The sequence below is a fragment of the Oryx dammah genome, unplaced genomic scaffold (assembly GCF_014754425.2).
Source record: "Oryx dammah isolate SB20612 unplaced genomic scaffold, SCBI_Odam_1.1 HiC_scaffold_8, whole genome shotgun sequence".
Lineage (NCBI taxonomy): Eukaryota > Metazoa > Chordata > Mammalia > Artiodactyla > Bovidae > Oryx > Oryx dammah.
In genome coordinates, this window is record NW_024070192.1 from 53821488 (window position 1) to 53842313 (window position 20826).

The following is a 20826-nucleotide window of genomic DNA, read 5'->3' on the forward strand; positions in this document are numbered from 1 at the left end:
CAGCGCCGGAGAAGGCCCTGCTGCCCAGCTCTGCCTGCCTGAGACCCCTTCCGTTCCGGAGAAGGCCCTGCTGCCCAGCTCTGCCTGCCTGAGACCCTTCAGCGCCGGAGAAGGCCCTGCTGCCCAGCGAGCCTTTCCGTTCTCACGAGCTTCTCCTGCAGGGTGGAAACAGCTCCTTTAGCCTGACTTCAGGGGAAAGATGGGACCCACTTATGGAAATGCTCCTGGTAACTGAATACATTCTCCTAACTCCCCATTCTGAAATGGAAAAACCACAATTTCACAATTGGAGACGCCTCCGGTGTCTGACACAGCCCTGCCCTCTGACACAGAGAGGCCCCTCATCCCACCGCTATTTACTGAGCACGGACGAGAGCCCAGCACTGGGACCGTCCTGGGGCTGCACACAGTGAGGAGACAGACCCCGCCCTACCGTCTACTCGGGGCAGAGAGGCTACATGTAAATGTAGGCAAATCTGACTTTTTTCCCCAATAAACCAAGATCCTCCCCTCTTTCATACTCCCTTATGGGTTCTTCCAGCTCCTGGTTTATCTTTTTGAGACAATCTGCAGTTATTCTACTTTTTTACTCTTTTGTTCTCGGCTGGTGCTCCCCAACCCCGCTCTAAAACTTCAGCTACAAGTATGCAAGGATCTTGTCTGTTTCCTTCAGGGCTATGCCCTTGGTCCCCAGCTCAACGCCTGGCATTCAGAAGATTGGGTGAATGAATCAACCCGCAATGTACGACGTGCGAGGCTGCAGATGAGATACCTTCTGGATCTAACGAGGAAGAATGACTATTCCCCTGCAGCAAATGGTTCTACAACACGCTACTTTTTAAGACTGAAATCACTTTTGCTTTTATGGGTTTTCCTTTCTCCTCTTTACATTGAGTCAATTAACATCTTCCCACCCCTTAATATTTGCAATAAATTCGAAAACCAGAAGACCAAGCTTATTAGACACAGGAAAGAAAACTTAAATGAGGATGTGGAAAGCTCTCTCAAGAGGCTAAATAAGCTCAATAAAGAGGCTAGTGGATCAATATACAAATATATCTTAATAAACATCAGCTAAATGATACTGGGACAATTTCCAGACAGTATCTTCTATTCCTTCTTGGCCAAAAAAAAAGTTTACTTATTCAAACAAGTTTAAAGAGTTCATCAGCAGGGTCCAACCAGAAGTATTCTCTTTTGGTCTGTATCAGTTCAATGTTTTCCATCAAAGCCAGAGCAGCCGAAGTAAATTTCACAAACTCAAGGCCTCAGGGTAGTCGAACTGAACTCAAGGTGTGTGCCATTGAAAACTATACAAAACTCAATCTTCATCTTCAGGCAAAAAGGATCCAAGAAAGACTTTCAATCTGCATTATCCCCAAGGAGCGTGGAAGAACTGAGCGTTAAACCCACCCACGGAGACAGATGAGAGAGATAGTTGTTGGGAGGGGGGCGGCAGGGAGGTGGTAGGGGGCAACTGCTGAAGAGCACTGGAAAGGCAACTCTAGCTGCTGAAGCTGGGTCTTGTTGCTGTTCAGTCGGTCAGTCATGTCCAGTTGTTTGCAACCCCATGGACTGCAGCACGCCACCCTTACACGTCCTTCACTATCTCCTGGAGTTTGCTCAAACTCATGTCTATTGAGTTGATGATTCCATCCAACCATCTCATCCTCTGTCTCCCCCTTCTCCTCCTGCCCTCAATCTTTCCCAGCATCAGGATTTTTTTCCAATGAGTCAGCTCTTTGCATCAGGTGGCTGAAGTACTGGAGCTTCAGCTAGTCTTTCCAATGAATATTCAGGGCTGATTTCCTTTAGGACTGCCTGCCTGCGTCTTAAAAGGATGGAACTAACAGCAGCTCATCTTTCTACCGTTTATATCACACACTTAGTTTCGGCAGGATGCTAAGAACTATGTATGTCTCAGTTCAATTACGAATCATGACAATCCCAGGCGGTTTTAAGCACCATCCTCATTCCCATCCTACAGATAAAGTAACTGAGGTAGAAAGAAGTTAAATGGCTTGCTCAGCGCTAATAAACAGATGAGCTGGGATTTGACACCAGCCAGTCTGAGTATTAAAAAAAAAAAAAAACTATGCCCTTATTACCAGGCTATATGCAAAACCAGGAGGCTGGCAAACTCTGGCTTCGCGCCCAATCCAGCAGCCTTTTGTTTTTGTAAATAAAGTTTTATTGGAACACAGCCACAACCGTTCATTTTCATACCGTCTATGCCTGCTGCCGCTCCTGCTACGGTGGCAGAGCGGAGCGCTTGTGAGAGACCATCTGGGCCTCAAAACTGAAACCAGTTATTATCTGGTCCTGCTCAGAAAAAAATATGCCAACCCCTACCCTACACAGTACTGATTCTCAGCATCTCCCCCTAAGAGCTCCTTACCAGGAGTGAAGTCAAGAAAACCCCAAGACGGCCCAGAACAACGGGGGACGGAGCCTATCGCAGCCAGCAGCTATCCTGAAATGCCTCCAAGTCTCAGGGTTTTTCAAAAACAATTATGCAAATTTTGCAGTTCATGCCATAATATTTGTTCTAACATAATATATGTTTCAAACAAACAACCATAAAGTCACAGTCAGCTTCCTGGAAGATGCGCCACAGACACCCTAGGGCCCAGCTCACTGCTGGCCACGGCGCCCACAGCCCTGAGGGAGGCGGCCAGCCCAGCAGCCCTGCTGGAGCCACAAGCCCAGGCCTCCTGGCTAGGGCTCAGGTCTGCACTCGGGGTCCACTGTCGTCTGTCTGCAGCTCCAAGCAAGTTGTTCACGCTCTCCCAAGCTTCCTGTCCTGGCTTCCAAACGGGGACAGGCTTCCCTCCCCACAGAGCCGCTGGGACAATTCTAAGTCAGAAGGTACATGGAAAGTCTGGGCGAATGGCAATCTCTGAACCAGAACAAATGCCAACTTAGATGGAACGGAGACCTACAATATCTATAAATCCTCCCTTTTGCTACTAAAACACATCTATCAATAAAGGAAATAGGGTATTCCTTTCTATTTTCTGTCGAAGTATAGTTGATTTATAATGTGTGACTTTCTGGTATACAGCAAAGTGATACAGTTTTACACACACACACGCGCGCACGCACACACACGCGCGCGCACACACACACACACACACATATGGGCTTCCCTGATAACTCAGTTGGTAAAGAATCCACCTGCAATGAAGGGGACCCCGTTCGATTCCCGGGTTGGGAAGATCTGCTGGAAAAGGGATAGGCTACCCACTCCAGTATTCTTGGGCTTCCCTTGTGGCTCAGCTGGTAAAGAATCTGCCTGCAATGTGGGAGACCTGAGTTTGATCCCTGGGTTGGGAAGATTCCCCTGGAGAAGGGAAAGGCTACCCACTCCAGTATTCTGGCCTGGAGAATTCCATGGACTGGGGGTCCATGGGGTCACAAAAAGCTGGACACGACTGAGTGACCTTCACTTTCACACACACACACACACACACACACACACGCCCATATGTATTCTTTTCCATTATGGTTTATCACAAGTCATTGGACGTCGTTCCTTGTACTATACAACAGGACCTTGTTGTTCATCCATCCTATGCATGATACTTCGTATCCACTAGTCCAAACGACCAATTCAGCCCTTGCCCCGTTCCCTTGGCAACTACAAGTCTATGTTCTACGTCTGTGAGTCTGTTTCTGTTGAGGTTCCATATATAAGTGATAGCATATGATATCTTTCTCTTTCTGATTTATTTCAGTTAGCATGATAATCTCTAGGTCTATCCATGCAGCTGCAAAATGGCATTACTTCATTCCTTTTTATGGCTGAGAAGTATTCCACTGTGTTCACGTCCCACATCTTCTTTATCCACTCATCTGTCAACAGACATTTACGCTGTTTCCATGTCTTGGCTATTGTAAATAGTGCTGCTATGAACACAGGGTGCACGTATCTTTCTGAATTATTGTTTCCTCGGGATACATGCCCAGGAGTGGGACTGCTCAGTCGAGGATACATGCCCAGGAGTGGGACTGCTCAGTCCTAAGACAACTCTTCATTTTGTTGGGCTCCAAAATCACTGCAGATGGTGACTGCAGCCATGATGAAATTAAAAGACGCTTACTCCTTGGAAGAAAAGTTATGACCAACCTAGATAGCATATTCAAAAGCAGAGATATTACTTTGCCAACAAAGGTCCGTCTAGTCAAGGCTATGGTTTTTCCAGTAGTCATGTATGGATGTGAGCGTTGGACTGTGAAGAAAGCTGAGCGCCGAAGAACTGATGCTTTTGTGGTGTTGGAAAAGACTCTTGAGAGTCCCTTGGACTGCAAGGAGATGCAACCAGGCCATTCTGAAGGAGATCAGCCCTGGGATTTCTTTAGAAGGAATGATGCTAAAGCTGAAACTCTGGTACTTTGGCCACCTCATGCGAAGAGTTGACTCATTGGAAAAGACTCTGATGCTGGGAGGGATTGAGGGCAGGAGGAGAAGGGGACAACAGAGGATGAGATGGCTGGATGGCATCACCAACTCGATGGATGTGAGTCTGAGTGAACTTCGGGAGATGGTGATGAACAGGGAGGCCTGGCAAGCTGCGATTCATGGGGTCGCAAAGAGTCGGACAGGACTGAGCGACTGAACTCAACTGAAGGCAACTCTAGTTTTTAAAGGAGCCTCCATACTGTTTTTCATGGTGGCTGCACCAATTTACATTTGAGGTGGTCTTTTTTAAAAGAGAAAACTTTGTTGTTGTTGTTGTTGTTTGAATACCAGAATCAGCAAACTGCTTCACAAGCCACCGCAGCACTCCTCTCTGCTGCTGCTGCTGCTAAGTCGCTTCAGTCGTGCCCAACTCTGTGCGACCGCAGAGACGGCAGCCCACCAGGCTCCCCCGTCCCTGGGATTCTCCAGGCAAGAACACTGGAGTGGGTTGCCATTTCCTTCTCCAATGCATGAAAGTGAAAAGTCAAAGTGAAGTCACTCAGTCGTGTCCGACTCTTAGCGACCCCATGGACTGCAGCCCACCAGGCTCCTTCATCCACGGGATTTTCCAGGCAAGATTACTGGAGTGGGGTGCCATTGCCTTCTACCCAACTCTCCTGCAGTTTCCTAAGAACACTGATAAGAGGATCAGAAAGCCTGCCTCTGATCGTTCCATACTCTTATTTATAGTTCCTGAAGAGAAAAGCACCTTAAATGGTTTTTTTCAAGTAATAATACTCTACAAACAATAAGCAAGTCTGAAAATATTTACCTCTGCTGCCAATTATAAAAAGACCATTACCAACCTCAACAACCAAAAATCTCTAATTTACAACTAATCCGATTCCACAAATTACATCTTCCATGACAGACCACCTAAAAAATGACTTCTTGTAAACAAACCATTCTACTGTTTTGTTTTGAATATAATTAAACCCTTATTTTGCTCTTTAACTACAAGAAACTCACTTTTTTGCTACAAAGGACAGAAATTTTTATTTTCAAAAGACACAGAAATAATCCCCAAGTATGGGCTCCTGCACTCCACATCCAGATGAACCGCCCTCGCCTGGGGCTGTGGGTCTGTCTGTCTGTCCTGCCGTCCTCAGGCCACTTACTATGCTTGCTGACCTGTGTGGACTCCTGCCCGCAGTGGCTGAATTAAATCACGAGTGCAGACTGTAAACAGTTCAAAGTAAGTGTTCTGGAACATATAGGAAGAAATACTTAAATCTGCTGGAGGTGATCAAAAGTTTCATGCCTTTTGGAGTTTCAGGCCAAGCGTCTCAACTTCTCCCACCTCCCATTTATTTAGGGTGAGCAATTTATTCTGGTTTGCAGCCCAGAGCTCTTGAAAAATCTCTCAGTCCTAGGCAAACCAAGACGGTTGGTCACCCTACCTTTTTCAGCCCTGTTCTTCTCCTAACAATCAGGAATCCATCAATAATATTCATTGTCTGCCTGCTGTGTGTTATCTTCCATCTGTGTCCACCTCTGCCAACACCCAACCACTGCACTTTGCAAGGAGTAATCATCAACCTTTCACAGTAAGGGCCCCTCTGCCCAGATTCTTCCACCCTGGAAACATCCTGGTCACACAAACATCCCATGAAGAAGAAAGGACCATCACCCTGGCTGCAGAAGGTATGCGGACTTGAAGCAAATCAAAACCCATTCTGCCAACAACTCAACTCTAGGAAGACAATACGGAGTGGAGAAAAAATGGAAAATGCACATACAAATTCAATCTATCAAATCTCCTATTTATTTTATGCAAAGTTTTCCCGCTGCTTATTAATGCCAGCTTTCCCTCTACCATTTAATCTCTGCTTCCATTTCATTCTTGGAGGCCTGTGATTATTCTAATTCAGCATTTGGATGACTTCATTTCCGCTCAAGTACACCCAGGTCAACTTGGATAGAAAAGAAAGAGGAGGAGAAGAAAAATAATCAGCTAAAAGCTATTAAATATCAGCCGTGTGCCTCATGATTGGTTTTAAAGGCAGCAGTAAGGTTAGCAACAGTCAGAAACTCACCCCTTCTGCCTTGCCTGCATATTAACATTTTTTCTGGGGCTCTCACTCTTACGGCTTCGAATGTAAATAAAGTACTGATGGGCGGCCCATTTTCAGCTAATTCACAAATACCAAGTCTGAATACACAGAGCTGTAAAAATTTAGAGGGTGGTAGCCTGACAAATCCAGCCATTCTACAGAGAGACTAATTCTCAGAGGACAAAGGAAACGGAAAAAAAGAGGGAGAAGAGAAAGAAAGAAAGAAAGAAGAAAAGCACACGCAACCTATGTCATGGAGTATCCTATTGGTAGGCCAAGGGGTGGGCAGGAATCTCCCGTATCAGTGTTCGCTCCACACAACAATGGGATCCGATCTCTATGCCAAGTCTAAATGAACTGAGCTTTCTCCTCCGTAAGAACCACTCCTTGCACCCACTGGCACAAGCTTGAACCGTGATTTCTCAGACACTTTCAGTTCCCACTGAAGTACATCCAGGGGGAGAAAGGCTTCTTTCTCATGCTAACAACTCCATTGTAAGTGAGGCCTTCAAGCTGCCAGGAGGGCTCTGGGAAGGTGAGCTGGAGGAGCTCTTAAACCCCTTCTCCCCGAAGCTCATTAACTCCTTCCTGCCCAAGGGCTCTCCTGCCTCTGCTTCTCCTCTTCCGGGCCCCCTATAAAACCTCAGTGATGCTAAACCATACTGGGAAACACGGTACAAACACACAGCCAGAAAGTTTGCGCCTTCTTCCTCTACCTACTATGCATACACATGTGATTAGCATAATATCAAAGTTTTCCCAGCTTGTGATCCAGAAGGCATCCTATTTTTCTATTTGTATATTTTAAAACACTGTTAACCGAGCAATAATAATGTCTGATGCATTTGCCTAACAACAGCTGGCTATATTTTATACACTAAAAGGGAAATGGGAAGTTTTCCTAGAAACCCACTCATCTATTTCAGGAATTCCTTTTTTTAAGCAGGGGAAAAAATAAAAAGAGGATTTAGGAGAAGTGAGGTTGGGGTGCTCAATCAATCTGCTTCTAACTCAACTTCCTCCATGGGCTACAGCAGAAATGGAGGAAGAAGTTCACCAGGAAAACAGAAAGCTGTTCGGCAAGAGGGTTTACCTGCAAAGCCCAAGGCTCATATTACTTGTGGGCTCTGTTTGTTTGCCATCACCTGGACCAGGAGGCTCAGGCCCGCAGATGAGGCAGGAGTCCCCTGTTTGCCAACGGTGACTTTCTGCCCTTAGCAGCTCTGCCAGGGGTCGCAGGGCAAATAAAGTCCCCTCCCCCATATGACATACTTCCGAAGGGAGAGGCTGACACAAACCAGCCAGAGATTTAATAAAACACCAGGACAGTGTTGGCCTTGTTCTGAGCTATTACAGGAAAAAAGTTTAAACACACAGGTAGCCTTCAGCATGGCTGGTCAGGGAGGAAAGTGCAAACGGCCCTTCCTGGTGCACTCTGGAGTTCCAAGTCAAGGTCCGCCACAGCCCTCCAGAGCGAAGGCCCGCAGGTGACAGGTGGGCCCAGCACGCCGAACACTCACTTTCCAGTAAGTCCGTGGGTGCAAACCACTTCAGAAGACGCTGGCCTCGTGGGGGCCGTGAAGCCCACAAAGGACAGACAAGACTTTTGTTTTCCAGGCCTGGTCGGAAAGAACCGCACACCTCCCAGAGACCCGTGTATCTACGGCTCGCCTTAGGAAGCAATAAAATCACAGTGCACTCTCGGGAACACAGTGGCTTGCTTATTTATTTTCACACAGATCTCCTGCCTCTCCCACTTCAAAGGCTTTATGATATTTTCATTCTAGATCCTTCTCTCCTCACACACACACAGCATCAACGGGAACAGCTGTGCAGCGGCCAGGGGTGCCTGCGTCGTGCCTGCACGTAAAACCTGGAGACAGCAGAGATGAGGCAGACCCCACGCGAGTGGACTCGATGAGATCTCATTACATTAAGCAGACAACTCCTCGTTTTCCACGTCCCCCCTGCCAAAGCTTTCTAGCACCATTCTCTAAGTCAAGCTAACTTCCCTTAGGGCTCGAAGGCCACTTTCGGTCTCATTTCCATGGGGCTCGCCTTCAACGAGACAGAGGGGGCTTTACAGACCTCCTTCGCGAGCCTCGCCACGGTCAGGGGCTGGCCCAGCAAAGGGTTAAAGCCCTCACGTCAAACCCGCACTCTCGGGCATTGGCCCAGAAGGGACATGGGAACCAGGGCAGCCAGTGATAAAGGCCGGATTGTAGCAGCCCACTGAATTGGAAATGACTTGTAGGCCTAATGAAACAGAACTTTGGCAGTAAAACAGAATGAAAGGAATGAGACAATAAAAGGCTGGAACAAAGGGTGCAGAGTCGGTTCAGCTTAGCAAAATAAGCTCACTTTGTTGGTGGGGAAAGCCAAAGCCGATTAGGATAAACCAATGACTAAGCGTAAGTCTTCCAAACTAATTACACAGTTCACCATGTGAAGTATAATTGGGAGCCTCCAGATGCGGGCTGCTCTGCTTTCAGAGAGTTATATAAAGTGAGAATTACCTAGCGAGCCCGCACCGAGCAGCCCTCTCGTCGAGGTAAACGGCTGAAAGGTGCACAACGGCTCCATCCGGGATGAAGCCGAGAATTCATTAAGTTTAAAGGCCTCTTTTTGATCTCCCAAATCCTATAAGTGAGAATTTTAGAAACCGGTACTTGAAGGAGGGGCCTAAAGGGGAGAAGGAGGAAGCTCTGGTACGCGGAGCGGCTTTGATCCCAGGGCTTTTTGATAATCGCCACGCCGGGCTCATGCGCACGACCGTGGCGGGGGAACAGCGCCCAACAGCCCGATGGATGGTCGGGGTTGGTGTGCGTGTATCGAGAGCTTCACTTATGTGCCATTTTTTGGAGTGGTCTATATACATCATTCTTGCCGGCATGAAATCATCAGCACAGATAGCGTCCACCAGGAAACCTGAAGCAGTAAAATAAATTACCGGAGACCAACATTCCTGACAAATGAACCTTCTCCCTCTGAGGGTGGGGGCTGCTCCGTGGTAAAGTGGGAGATGAGGTTTTATAAACGTTGAACTCGGGTGAAAATGAGTCACTCTGCAGGCTGCACGACCGTGGATAACTTACTGACCTCTCTCAACATCAGCTTCCTCATCTGCATAAGAGATGTCCCACGCACCTCACTTGGCATCCCTGAGAACAAGATTTTCTAATTTTAATGCATTAAAAACCTCAGCACAAAGCACATGGCCCTCTAATCCAGAAACATCAAAACACAGTCAAGAAGTTCACACTAACATCTCAACCTCACAAATTCTGCATCTTCCTTCATTCAGATCTAGCACAGATAATAAGAGATTGGACATAGTTTACAGTTTTCCTAGACCTTACTCAAAGGACGAAGATTCCAGTTTATAAATGGTAGCTTTTTCCAAACAGAGAATCCCTTCATTGCCCCTGGATCCTGACGTGCACAAATTAACTCTACCACCGTTACAGCTGATTTGCTGACTATTAGTATATCATGCTCATTACCACTGATAACATCTTGTCTTGGTTACAGTCTATAGATACCGTAGATACCTATCTATCTACCTACCTATGTAAGTTTACTTAAACACTTTCTAAATTATTCAATTTTCAAGCTTAAAACCAACCTTAGGAATAATCGAGTACAGAGGCTGGCAAATCATGGCCCATGGGCCAAATGGGGCCCCAAACTTGTTTTTCAAAAATAAAGTTTTATTGGAACAAAGCCATGCAATGGTTTGTGTGTTGGCTACAGCTGCATTCTCTGTACATCGGAAGTGGGTAGCTGTCACAGAGCCAAAACTATTTACAAGTTTACAAGTAAAATCCTTTACAAGTTTTCCACGCTCTTCCCTGGGGTGAGAAGCTGAGGCCAGGAAAGCACGGGCCTGTTAAGGTGCTGCAGTGGCGTCCCCATGCGGCCATGCCCAGTATGAGGGTCTGGAGTGCCTCTGCTTACCTTACTCCAAAGAGGGGGCCAGAATAACTACCCAGGGGGTGAGAATGGTACCAGAGTCAGCAGAGTCCTTACGCCGCGACTGCACAGTCTCATCTTAAATACAAACAAGTAGCGACACCCTTAACCTGGGGGCCAGGTTATAAATCTCTGGGAAGCAAGTGGGAGAAAAGCACCAAAGGCAATTACAAGCCTCCAACTCGAGTTACATCAAGCTCTGGGTGTACAGTCCTGCACCCACTCCGCTTACAGTAATGACATATTCAGCCCTCCCGAGCTCAGCCCTAGGACAGCCACCTTCCCCATCCTGATTGCCACCTGAAATAAACAGCCGAGCAGCTGCCACCTCAGGCAAGACATGAAGAGGGAGAGCCAAGAGGCCTGACAACAAGGGAAAACTGAAAGGAAGGCGGCAAACTCTGAGTGGAGGCTGTGGAGGGGCGGGATGTTCTGGACCGGGAGGAAGGAGGGCGTGCACTCTGGCTGTTACACGGCCCAGTCCACCTGGGTGACCTCTGCTGAGACTTCACCCCCGCTGACCTGTGCTATCCACCCCTGCAAACGGGCTGCTGAGGACACCCGAATCTGCTGTGTGGAAGCAAGAGGCCGTGCAGGCCCAGGTCCCCGGCACTGCCCCTGGGCACTCGAAGAGGACTCCATCTCTGCCTCTCCTGGGCACCCTCCCTGCCCTAAGTCTATCTCATGGGTTGGTAAGCAGTTGAAACAGGGCCTAAAGTTTGTGTTCTATTATTAGACAAGCCTAGAGGGGAAGTCTGTGACCTTTCAGGAGTCTGTGACCTTGAGATAAAGATACAGTGCCACCAAGACTCTATTTAACAATCTACAAAATGGGCAGGGCCCCCACCAGCACCCCAGAGAAGAATTAAGTGAGATAATAATGTAAGTCAATGGCCTGGCCCATGGAAGAAAGAAAGTGGAAGTTCTTTGCAACCCCATAGCCTGCCAGGCTCCTCTGTCTATGGGATTCTCTAAGCAAGCATACTAGAGTGGGTTGCCATTCTCTTCTCCAGGGGAGCTTCCAGACCCAGGGATCAAACCTGGGTCTCCTGCATTACAGACAGATTCTTTACCATCTGAGCCACCAGGGAAGCCCGACCTGGCCCATATCCAACACTTAACACGCACTCTCTAAATTATTCACTAAATTACACCTTCGTAATGTGCAGTTAGGAGAAGGCAATGGCACCCCACTCCAGTACTCTTGCCTAGAAAATCCCATGGACGGAGGAGCCCGGTAGGCTGCAGTCCCTGGGGTAGCTGCGAGTCGGACACGACTAAGTGGCTTCACTTTCCCTTTTCACTTTCATGCAAAGGAGAAGGAAATGGCAACCCACTCCAGTGTTCTTGCCTGGAGAATCCCGGGGACGGGGGAGCCTGGTGGGCTGCCGTCTGTGGGGTCGCACAGAGTCGGACACGACTGACGCGACTTAGCAGCAGCAGCAGCGATGGGCAGATAACCAAGTGCAAAGAGCCCCGAACAACCTGACACAGTGGGGAGCGTGTGCAGGTGTTTGTGAGCAAACCTCACGCAAGTGTGTGCGTGTGTTTTTCCCGTTTCCCTCAATCAGTCTGTCAATTTACTGTCGCTCCTTTCACAGGTGCAGGGCTCAGGGCCCTTGAGGCCCAGCTGCAGGGTCTCCCCTTCAGGGATCCTTCTGGACTCCAGTGAATTATACCAGAATCCTGAGAGGCAGTGGACTCTACCCTAGGGAACACACGTCACACCAGCCACCAGCCAAACAAGGAACAAGCTCCTGTGAATACAGACTCAGCTAACCCGCAGAGCATGTTGACGCACCAGGCTATCAACACATGAGCATACAGAGTGTGAGGGCTGGGATATGCTCAAAGGCCTCCTTAGTCCTTCGATGAAACACTTGGTAGGTTTACGCATCCTGCTGGAATCCGCAGATATTACTGCAAGATTAACTGAGTGGCTTCAGACCTGGCGAGTGCCAAGTCAGGGAAGACAGTCTGTGGCCGTCTGCAGACAAGAGGACGCGGTTCCCAGGGCAGGGACAGCCGCTGCTGCGGGTTCGCCGCTTCCTGCCACCGGCTGACGGACTGAGTCACAGCGTTAAGTGCTAATGAAGGACAACAGAAAGACACAGCGAGAGAGAGGGAGAGACCAGCGCCGGGCATGTGTGGAGATGCGGCAAGTACGAGCCTGCTCGGGATATTCTAACAGCCCATCTGGGCAGCATCAACTTTCCTGACACCCGCAAATTGGCCCATGAGATTCCAAGGCAGGTTACAGCTCGAAAAAGAAAGCCCACTTTGTGTTTGCAAACACTACCCCCCAGCCTGGTTTTAAAGGCGGAAACGGTAGCAACAAGGGCCGGCACTCCAGAGCCTTCCATTATGCAAGCTGTGTTTGTCTCATTAAATTATTTTCAATCTCTCTCCCTGGGCAGGGCGGGGCTGGGGGATGGACCCATCCCCCTTGGCACTCGAAATCAGTCCTCAAGAGCAGCGAGACAACGGACATCAGCACACTCAGCTATTCTTTATCCCGCCAGAATGAATCAGCCCCCAACTGGCAATGCCAGACAGTGCCGTGGGGAAGGAGCCTTTCATAACCGACCCGGAAGAGCAGCTGAGTGCCACTCGGAAAGCAAGGCTGGGCGGGAGGAGGCTGGGTTCTGAGAAGCATGATCTCCTGTCTATGCAGAAACTGATGAATGCCAGAAACAGGAAAATCTCCCATTTTGAGGCTAACCAGGAGTCAAAGCCCACCCCCAAAGAGGAGCCCACGACAGCCCTCTCCCGGAGATGGGCCCCCAGCTGGCCATCAGTGCAGGCAAGGAACGAAAGCACAGAACTTTCAGGCCGGCCAGTGGGCAGCCGTGCCTTTCTACCACCCAGGGCACGCGTGACAGGTGTCACGGATGAAACCAGTGACGGAGCTTAGGACGGTGTCTTCCAGGACCCTGGGCAGGCAGCCCTCTGCACTCCCGCCCTGCGGCGGGCGCGGGGGGCACTCGACATGGGCCTGTGCAGAAGCAGCCCGTTGTGCCTGCGGACCCAGGCCCAGGCCCACAGCTGCTCAAAGACACAGAGGCGGCGGGCCTGCGTGCCCACTCACCTGCCAGCCTCCTGGGACACACGAGCCTGTGGGGGGCACCGCATGACAGCCAGCAAGGCTCGGCACCCCCCAAGCCACCCTGTGGGGGCCGGGGAGCAACAGTCTCCCGAGGAACGGGTCCCCCTCAGGAAGAACCCACCCTCCAAGGCCGTGCCTCCCCGCCAAGCAGAAAGGGGCTGAATGAATCACCCACGGTTATGCACCCTGTCTGTCTGTCTGACTCTCGCACACTCTCACATGCGGTTTCCTGACTCCTCTGGGGCCTCCTGAGTCGCTCCGGGCCCAAACCCCCGACATAGCCCAGGGGATGACCACACGGCCGTCTCCTGGATGTCCTGACAGGTTCGCGCCCAGCATCTTTCCTGGGTTTCCTCAGGCATTTGACAGGGCAGAAGGGCTCAGCCCCCAGGGAGCCTCCTCTCTTGGTGCGTCCTCCAGAAAGGCCCAGAACGAAGCCCAGTGCCAACACAGAGACCAGCTTCTGCGGGAGCTCCTGCCCTGTGACTCCCAGCTCACAGTCCCTTCCCTAGCCGGCGCTGACCCCATCAGCTCCCGGCCCAGGCCCCACACGACCAGCCAAGGCTGGCAAAACTGCACTCAAAGGCCACTGTGTCTGTTCCTGCTGGCGCACGGGGCTCCGTGCCCACCACAAGCCAGGCTCTTCCATCTCGGCTCCTGCCGAATCCCATTCACATCTCGACAGCCAAGTCCGAGGGCGAGGCTCTGGAGGAGACGGTTGTGGCAAAGGCAGGGGCCACAGCAGCTACTCTGAAGGACAGAGGGGGCTGCCCCAGCCCCACACACCACTTACCTTGCCAAACTGCTCGAAATACTGCTTCACATCTTCCACCACCGTGTTTGCAGACAGTCCTCCTACAAAGATTTTCTTTGTTCTTGTGACCATCTGCAAGAAACGACAAGAGGAAGACGGGTTAACTTGGCTATCTGAAGCCACGCTCACTGAGCTGTTGAACAAGCCTCTCTACATACTTCTCCAGAGAGGAAGGCGATGTGAGGACTATCTCAGCCGCTCAGAGCAGGCCCTTCAGATGTCTCAGGATGCCAGAGACAGTCACGAGGAATACCTTAGGCCTTCAGGCCGCAACCTGAAAGCTGGCGTTTCATGCAGATGGAGAGTGGACTTCAAAGCCTCACTGGCCATCACACACAGCTTCATTGTGATGTGAAGTCACACGTCAGAGCTATTTTAAACCGAAGAGATGCGAACAAAGGAGAACTATGTGCACAAAGTCAGGCTGCCCAGAGAGTACCCACAGAATGTGTCAGTAAGAAACTCACACGCAATTCACAACTCTGTGCAGACTGCCTGCACAGAGCCATTCCAGGTGCTGGCTTGTGTCTGCCCACAGGACAGGCACTGGGAGGGTCAGGCCCCCGCGCCCGCCCCCAGGGCTCCTATCCCTCGGAGTGTCTCACCATTCCCCTTGACGTGTCCTACACTCAGTCAAGCCCAGCTGGTCCCCAGGCCTCCCCACCTCTGTTCATGCAGGTTCTCCTTGGGAGACCTCTCCACGCCTGTACCTCCCATGCCAAGCTGACTACCCCCCAAGATGCAACACTCTTCTCCAAAATGCCAAACACCTATGTGGCTGCCCCACCCAGAAGCTGCGTCTCTCACTTCTGAGCCCCCTAACGCCGTGCCCCTCTGCCTCTCACACACTCGCTACTTTCCACTTGGTGCTAAAGTGAGTGATAATCCTGCCCTCCTAACCTCCTGCCCCAGACTGTCTCCTGACTCCTCTCAGGATGCCCTGCAGTGCAAATACAGGGCCAGGCACACAGAAGCCCACACCCAAAGTCTGGTGGATACCAAAACAAATGAACTTCTGAAATGGTCCCCCTTCAAAATCCCACCAGTCCCAAAGCAAAAGGAGGCGGAAGTTCAGTGATGTCAGCTCTTCAGAGCGGGACCAAGAATCTCACACAGAAGAGTAAAAGACAACAAAATGAATTTTATTCTGAAAACTAAGTTAGGATACGTGGGTTTGCGGGTTGTTTTGTTTGTTTGGTCTCTCTTTAACATCAAATTAAAAAATGTAAAACTCAGTGGACACGGGATCTCCCCAGGCTAGTCACACACAATAAAAACACAACATCTTAACTCAATGGGTAGACTCTTGTCACAATACACACACACACATCAAACCATCACATTGGAGGGCTTCCCTGGGGGCTCAGTGGTAAAGAATCCGCCTGCCAATGCAGGAGACACAGGTTCAATCCCTGATCCAGGAAGATCCCACACGCTGCAGAGCAACTAAGCCCGTGCGCCCTAACGATTGATCCTGTGCTCTAGAGCCCGGGGCTTGCAACTTCTGCGGCCGGAGCGTCCTGGAGGTGTGCTCCAAAGCAAGAGAAGCCTCCACAGTGAGAAGCCCGAGCGCCACAGCCACACGGCAGCCCCTGCTCTCTGCAACTAGAGAGAAGCCTGCGCAACAACGGAGACCCAGCACAGCCAAACATTAAACAAACAAATAAAGGCATTTTTTTTTAAATCGTCACATTGTGCACTTTAAGTATCTCACCATTTTATCTCACCATTTTATTTCTCAATTATACTTCCATCAAGCTGGGGGGAAAAATGTTTGATGAGAACATACAAAGAAAACCAAGATTGAAATCCAAAACCAAATCAATGAGAGGAATCTGAGAACATTAAAAGAAAACCCACCCACCACGTCACACACGTGTATGAAAAGTCAATGCAGGACCCCCGAGTCTGGGGGGCATGGCTGCCTGGACCACTTATTACCTAGTCTCCGGATACAACTGTGGAGACAAGGAACCAACAACCCCAACCAACAGTCGAGACTCAGCAGAGCGACGCCCGAGAGCACAGCCGTCAAGACACACTGTGCTAAGGAGTGTGAAAGGCGCTGGGGACCTGGCTTCTGTGTCCCAGTCTGAGTGGGACCACGGACAGCAATCCCCCGAGCTGGGTTCTGGGCGCTGCACGGCGGTCCTCTACCAGAGCTCCCAACTAACCCTGAACCCTCCCGGATCTGCAGGCTGGGCAGCCCCATCGTGGAGGCTCCCTGACCCCGGGCCCTCACACTTCAGCTCAGTGGCTCCCAGACGGGACCCAGGCCACCGGAGCCCACGGACCGAGCCGGGACACCCCTGGAGCGGGCATCCTCCACTGTCTCGGGGACGCATGGCCTGATGACTCTTGTATGTCTCACTGCTGGGGACCGCCAGGCAGTGGTTAGCACATGTGTTTAAAATCGTCCTTTACTATTTTTTCCATATTTTTCAGATGAACGAGAGATTAGATGACATACATGAGGACATTCTATGAAGATCCCACCAGTGTCCACACCACTGAGCTCCTCTGGGTGACGGGCAGGCACCTTATCAAGCGCCTAGTTCCTTTCCTTCCTTGCCTCCCTGCTTATCCATCAGTCCCTCTGGGGGGGTCACCTTCACAGTGAAGCTCCACCAGGCTCTCACCTCATTTAAATCTCTCCCTACACTCACTAATCGCCTCATTTTACTAACCTAACTTTCCTAATGCATTCGTTCAACAGATAATACTACGAGCAAAGTGCTGGAACTTACATTCTAATAAAATATGGAGTTTAATCCACTTTAAAATGGAGATTTAATAATTAGCCTACCACACAAGATTCCTGTTAAATGAAATAACATATGCCAAAGTGTCTACTGGGACACCTCAGAGATGCTAAATACGTGGTCACTGGTAACTGTACCTGAATCCAAAGTCAGTTACTAAATCCATCCTTCAAGCTCAGAACAGACGTGCAGTAAAAAGAAATCTTTTATCCAACACTTTGATAAATCGACCCTTGTTGCCCCATTCTCTTCCACTATCATTTCAAAAGCACTTTTCAGCATCTCCACGTGGTTTCAGATTGGCAAAGACGCCCAACAGTTTCATTTTATATTTTTCATTCCTTTTTTTTTAAGCTCCAGCAAAGCAATTAAATATCTATAAAGAAACACTAATGTGATCTACAAACATGCACTCGTGGAGTTCTCAACTTAAAGCGACTCTGGAGAGACATTTCGTAAAACGAACCCCATGGTCTCATTCAGACATGGTGTAGAGCCAGGTGGGTGTAGACAGCTGGCCCTATTTCTATTCCAGTCGTTCGCATGGACGCAGAGATTTACACGACCAACATGTGTTCATTCTAAATAACAGAAGTCAACAGCATGTTCATTCCCCAGTAACTGGTGAGACAAGAAAGTCCCCTCCGACGCCCTCTACAGTTGCCCTACAGTCCTAAATCTGCCAGGGCAGAGCGCTATACACTGGGGAAGACACCCAGTTATCAATCTACACGGTCCCCAAACAGTCTTTAAAATACTTTATTTTTAAAACAAGGATGAGAAATTCCAGGCCCCAGACAATGCGCCAAAGTGTTCAAGTGACTAAAACATCCTCTCCAGGAACCAGCTCAGCTGCGGAGATGGGTCCCACTCTTCAACAAACACGGAAAGGAGACCGATTTAATCAAAACCTTCCGAACGTGAAGAGGCCAGTGGGAAGATGGGCAATGCTTGGTTAGCTACTCGCCGATGTCAAGGCTTCAGGAGAGCGGGGCGCGGCGGTGGTGGGGAGCTCCGCAGGTGACCCATCCCACCAGGAGCGCTGTGGGAAACGGGAGTGCTTCATTTTGTCAGTTCTGGGGGCATCACTGCCACACGGGCTGCTCGCTGCTCCATGATCTGCACTCTGGAGAGGGACGCAGAGGGCGGCGGAGGATGCTGGAAATCACATGCTCTCCCGTTTCCCTCCCACCTCCATGACTGCTGAGGACAGCAGGAAGAGAGCAGGGTGGAGATGTGGCATCCAGCGTCTCCAGGCACTCTTAAAGAATGAAGGTCCTCAAATCCCCATCAGTACTGTCCAGGTTTCACGTCTATGTATGTGTGTTCTTGCGTGTGTGTGTGTGTGTGTGTGTACATGCCTGGGTGGGGGGTACCTCTCTATTCCCCATCCTTGAGTCTTGGCTTCTAATTACCCCAGGAACCACACAGCACCCCCAGACCTTTTACCCTCTTCTGACTTTGGAAACAGTGAGCAGGCCTGGTGACTCGCTGGCCCCTGACTCTCTAGTCCTTGGTATTATAAAAAGTCCTCTCTGCAAAAGGGAGCCCTCTTACACTGGTGGTGGGAATGCAAACTAGTACAGCCACTATGGAGAACAGTGTGGAGATTCCTTAAAAAACTGCAAATAGAACTGCCGTATGACCCAGCAATCCCACTGCTGGGCATACCCACCGAGGAAACCAGAACTGAAAGAGACACGAGTACCCCAATGTTCATCGCAGCACTGTTTATAATAGCCAGGACATGGAAGCAACCTAGATGTCCATCAGCAGATGAGTGGATAAGAAAGCTGTGGTACATATACACAATGGAGTATTACTCAGCCATTAAAGAGAATACATTTGAGTCAGTTCTGATGAGGTGGATGAAACTGGAGCCGATTATACAGAATGAAGTAAGCCAGAAAGAAAAACACCAATACAGTATATAACACATATATGTGGAATTTAGAAAGATGGTAACGATAACCCTGTATGCGAGACAGCAAAAGAGACACAGATGTATAGAACAGTCTTTTGGACTCTCTGGGAGAGGGAGAGGGTGGGATGATTTGAGAGAATAGCACTGAAACATGTATATTATCACATGTGAAACAGATTGCCAGTCCAGGTTCGATGCATGAGACAGGGTGCTCAGGGCTGGTGCACTGGGACGACCCTGAGGGATGGGATGGGGAGGGAGGTGAGGGAGGGGTTCAGGATGGGGAACACGTGTACACGTGCGGCTGATTCATGTCAATGTATGGCAAAAAACACTACAATATTGTAAAGTAATTAGCCTCCAATTAAAATAAATTCATTAGAAAAGTCCTCTGCGCACAGAGGAGGGACCCACCCGTGCTTCCCTCCTGTGCTGGGCGCTTCGGGTGCTTGTTTTCTGACCCACAGCCTTCACACTGACACAGCGCACCCTGATGGAGAGAGCCACCCATCTGCACAAGAGAGAGCTCAGCCTGGAACCCTCCAGGAGACGGATCTGAAACGTCCTTGTCTTGGCACTTTTGGTGGAAGGGCTGAGGGAAATGCTTCGGGCATGTGAATGCTTTTCACTCTGGGAGACACGAGATATCCACCCAGAGCGAGAGCCCTGCAGCCTTGGGGACAGCCCCTCCCCCAACAGATGCCTCCTTGTACGGTCCAGGGCCACGTTCTGGGAAGTGCTGTGTGTGCGTGTGTGTGTGCGTGTGTGTGTGTAGCACAGAGAGGGTGCTGGGAGGGTTCAGGCTCTCACAAATCACTGCTGAGAAGTTTTGCATCAAGACCCATAATTTAACTAAACACCACTGCTCTCCACGTACCTCTTGGCTCAACAAAGAAAACCCCAGCATCCATTCCAGTTTGGAAATTGCTGTTTACATATACGAACTGGCCAAAGCCAGCTGCTAACTAGGGCTGCAAAGGACACTCCACCTTCCCGCCTCTAACCAGAGAGCTGACTTTTTTTTTTAAGTTTCAAAAACTCTTTTGAAATATGTGTTTCCATCTGAAATGGTCACTCAGAGTGGAGCCACTGGTTGTATTTTTATAAAATCTAATAAAGCAGGTGTGTGTGTGTGTGTGTGTGTGTGTGTGTGTGTACTCAGAGCAGAGGGTGGGGCTGTTAGAATCTTTTTCCGATGAGACTGAAGGGGAAATTTAACTCCACCAGCACTGGCCCAAGATATTAACTGTCACCCAAGAAAACAGCAAAACAACAACAAACAACAAATCCTTTTATTAGGATTTGTGATCCTAATAAAAGCATGGAAAGGCAGAAAATAGCTCAGGAGAGCCTGAAACTGGTGCAAAAGAGGCCCAGGGAAATTAAGTCAGCTCTTGCCATAACCATGTTCCTAAAAAGAGTTCATATTCCCCTTGGTGAAAAATACAAGACATCTCCACTTCCCAAGCCCAGGGCCTCTCTGCAGACGTTCTCCTGTCTGAGGGAACCCCAAGCTTGAAAGAGAGCCCCCAGAGGACGCTAGAATACTAGCAGTGGGTGGGCATTCGCAAATCTGACTGCCCCTTGTCCCCATTATGCAGATGAAAAAACCGAGTCCCAGCAAGGTGACTCACGTGCTAGTTAAAGGCAAGGCAGAGTGACAAGAGAGAACTGGTATGCTGGCAGAGACCATGCGGTCTCATATGGGATTCTACATTTGGTGAGTACCTTA

The 20826-nt window shown here is 49.6% G+C and overlaps 1 protein-coding gene across 1 annotated transcript in view; it reads right to left on the reverse strand.

Annotated features, from left to right (window-relative positions):
- Positions 1 to 20826, reverse strand: part of MSI2 (musashi RNA binding protein 2) — a 402350-nt gene that overhangs the window by 248478 nt on the left and 133046 nt on the right. The window contains exon 3 of the mRNA XM_040244274.1: positions 14388 to 14480. Coding sequence (XP_040100208.1) covers positions 14388 to 14480 — 93 coding nt within the window. The remainder of the gene's footprint in view (positions 1 to 14387; positions 14481 to 20826) is intronic.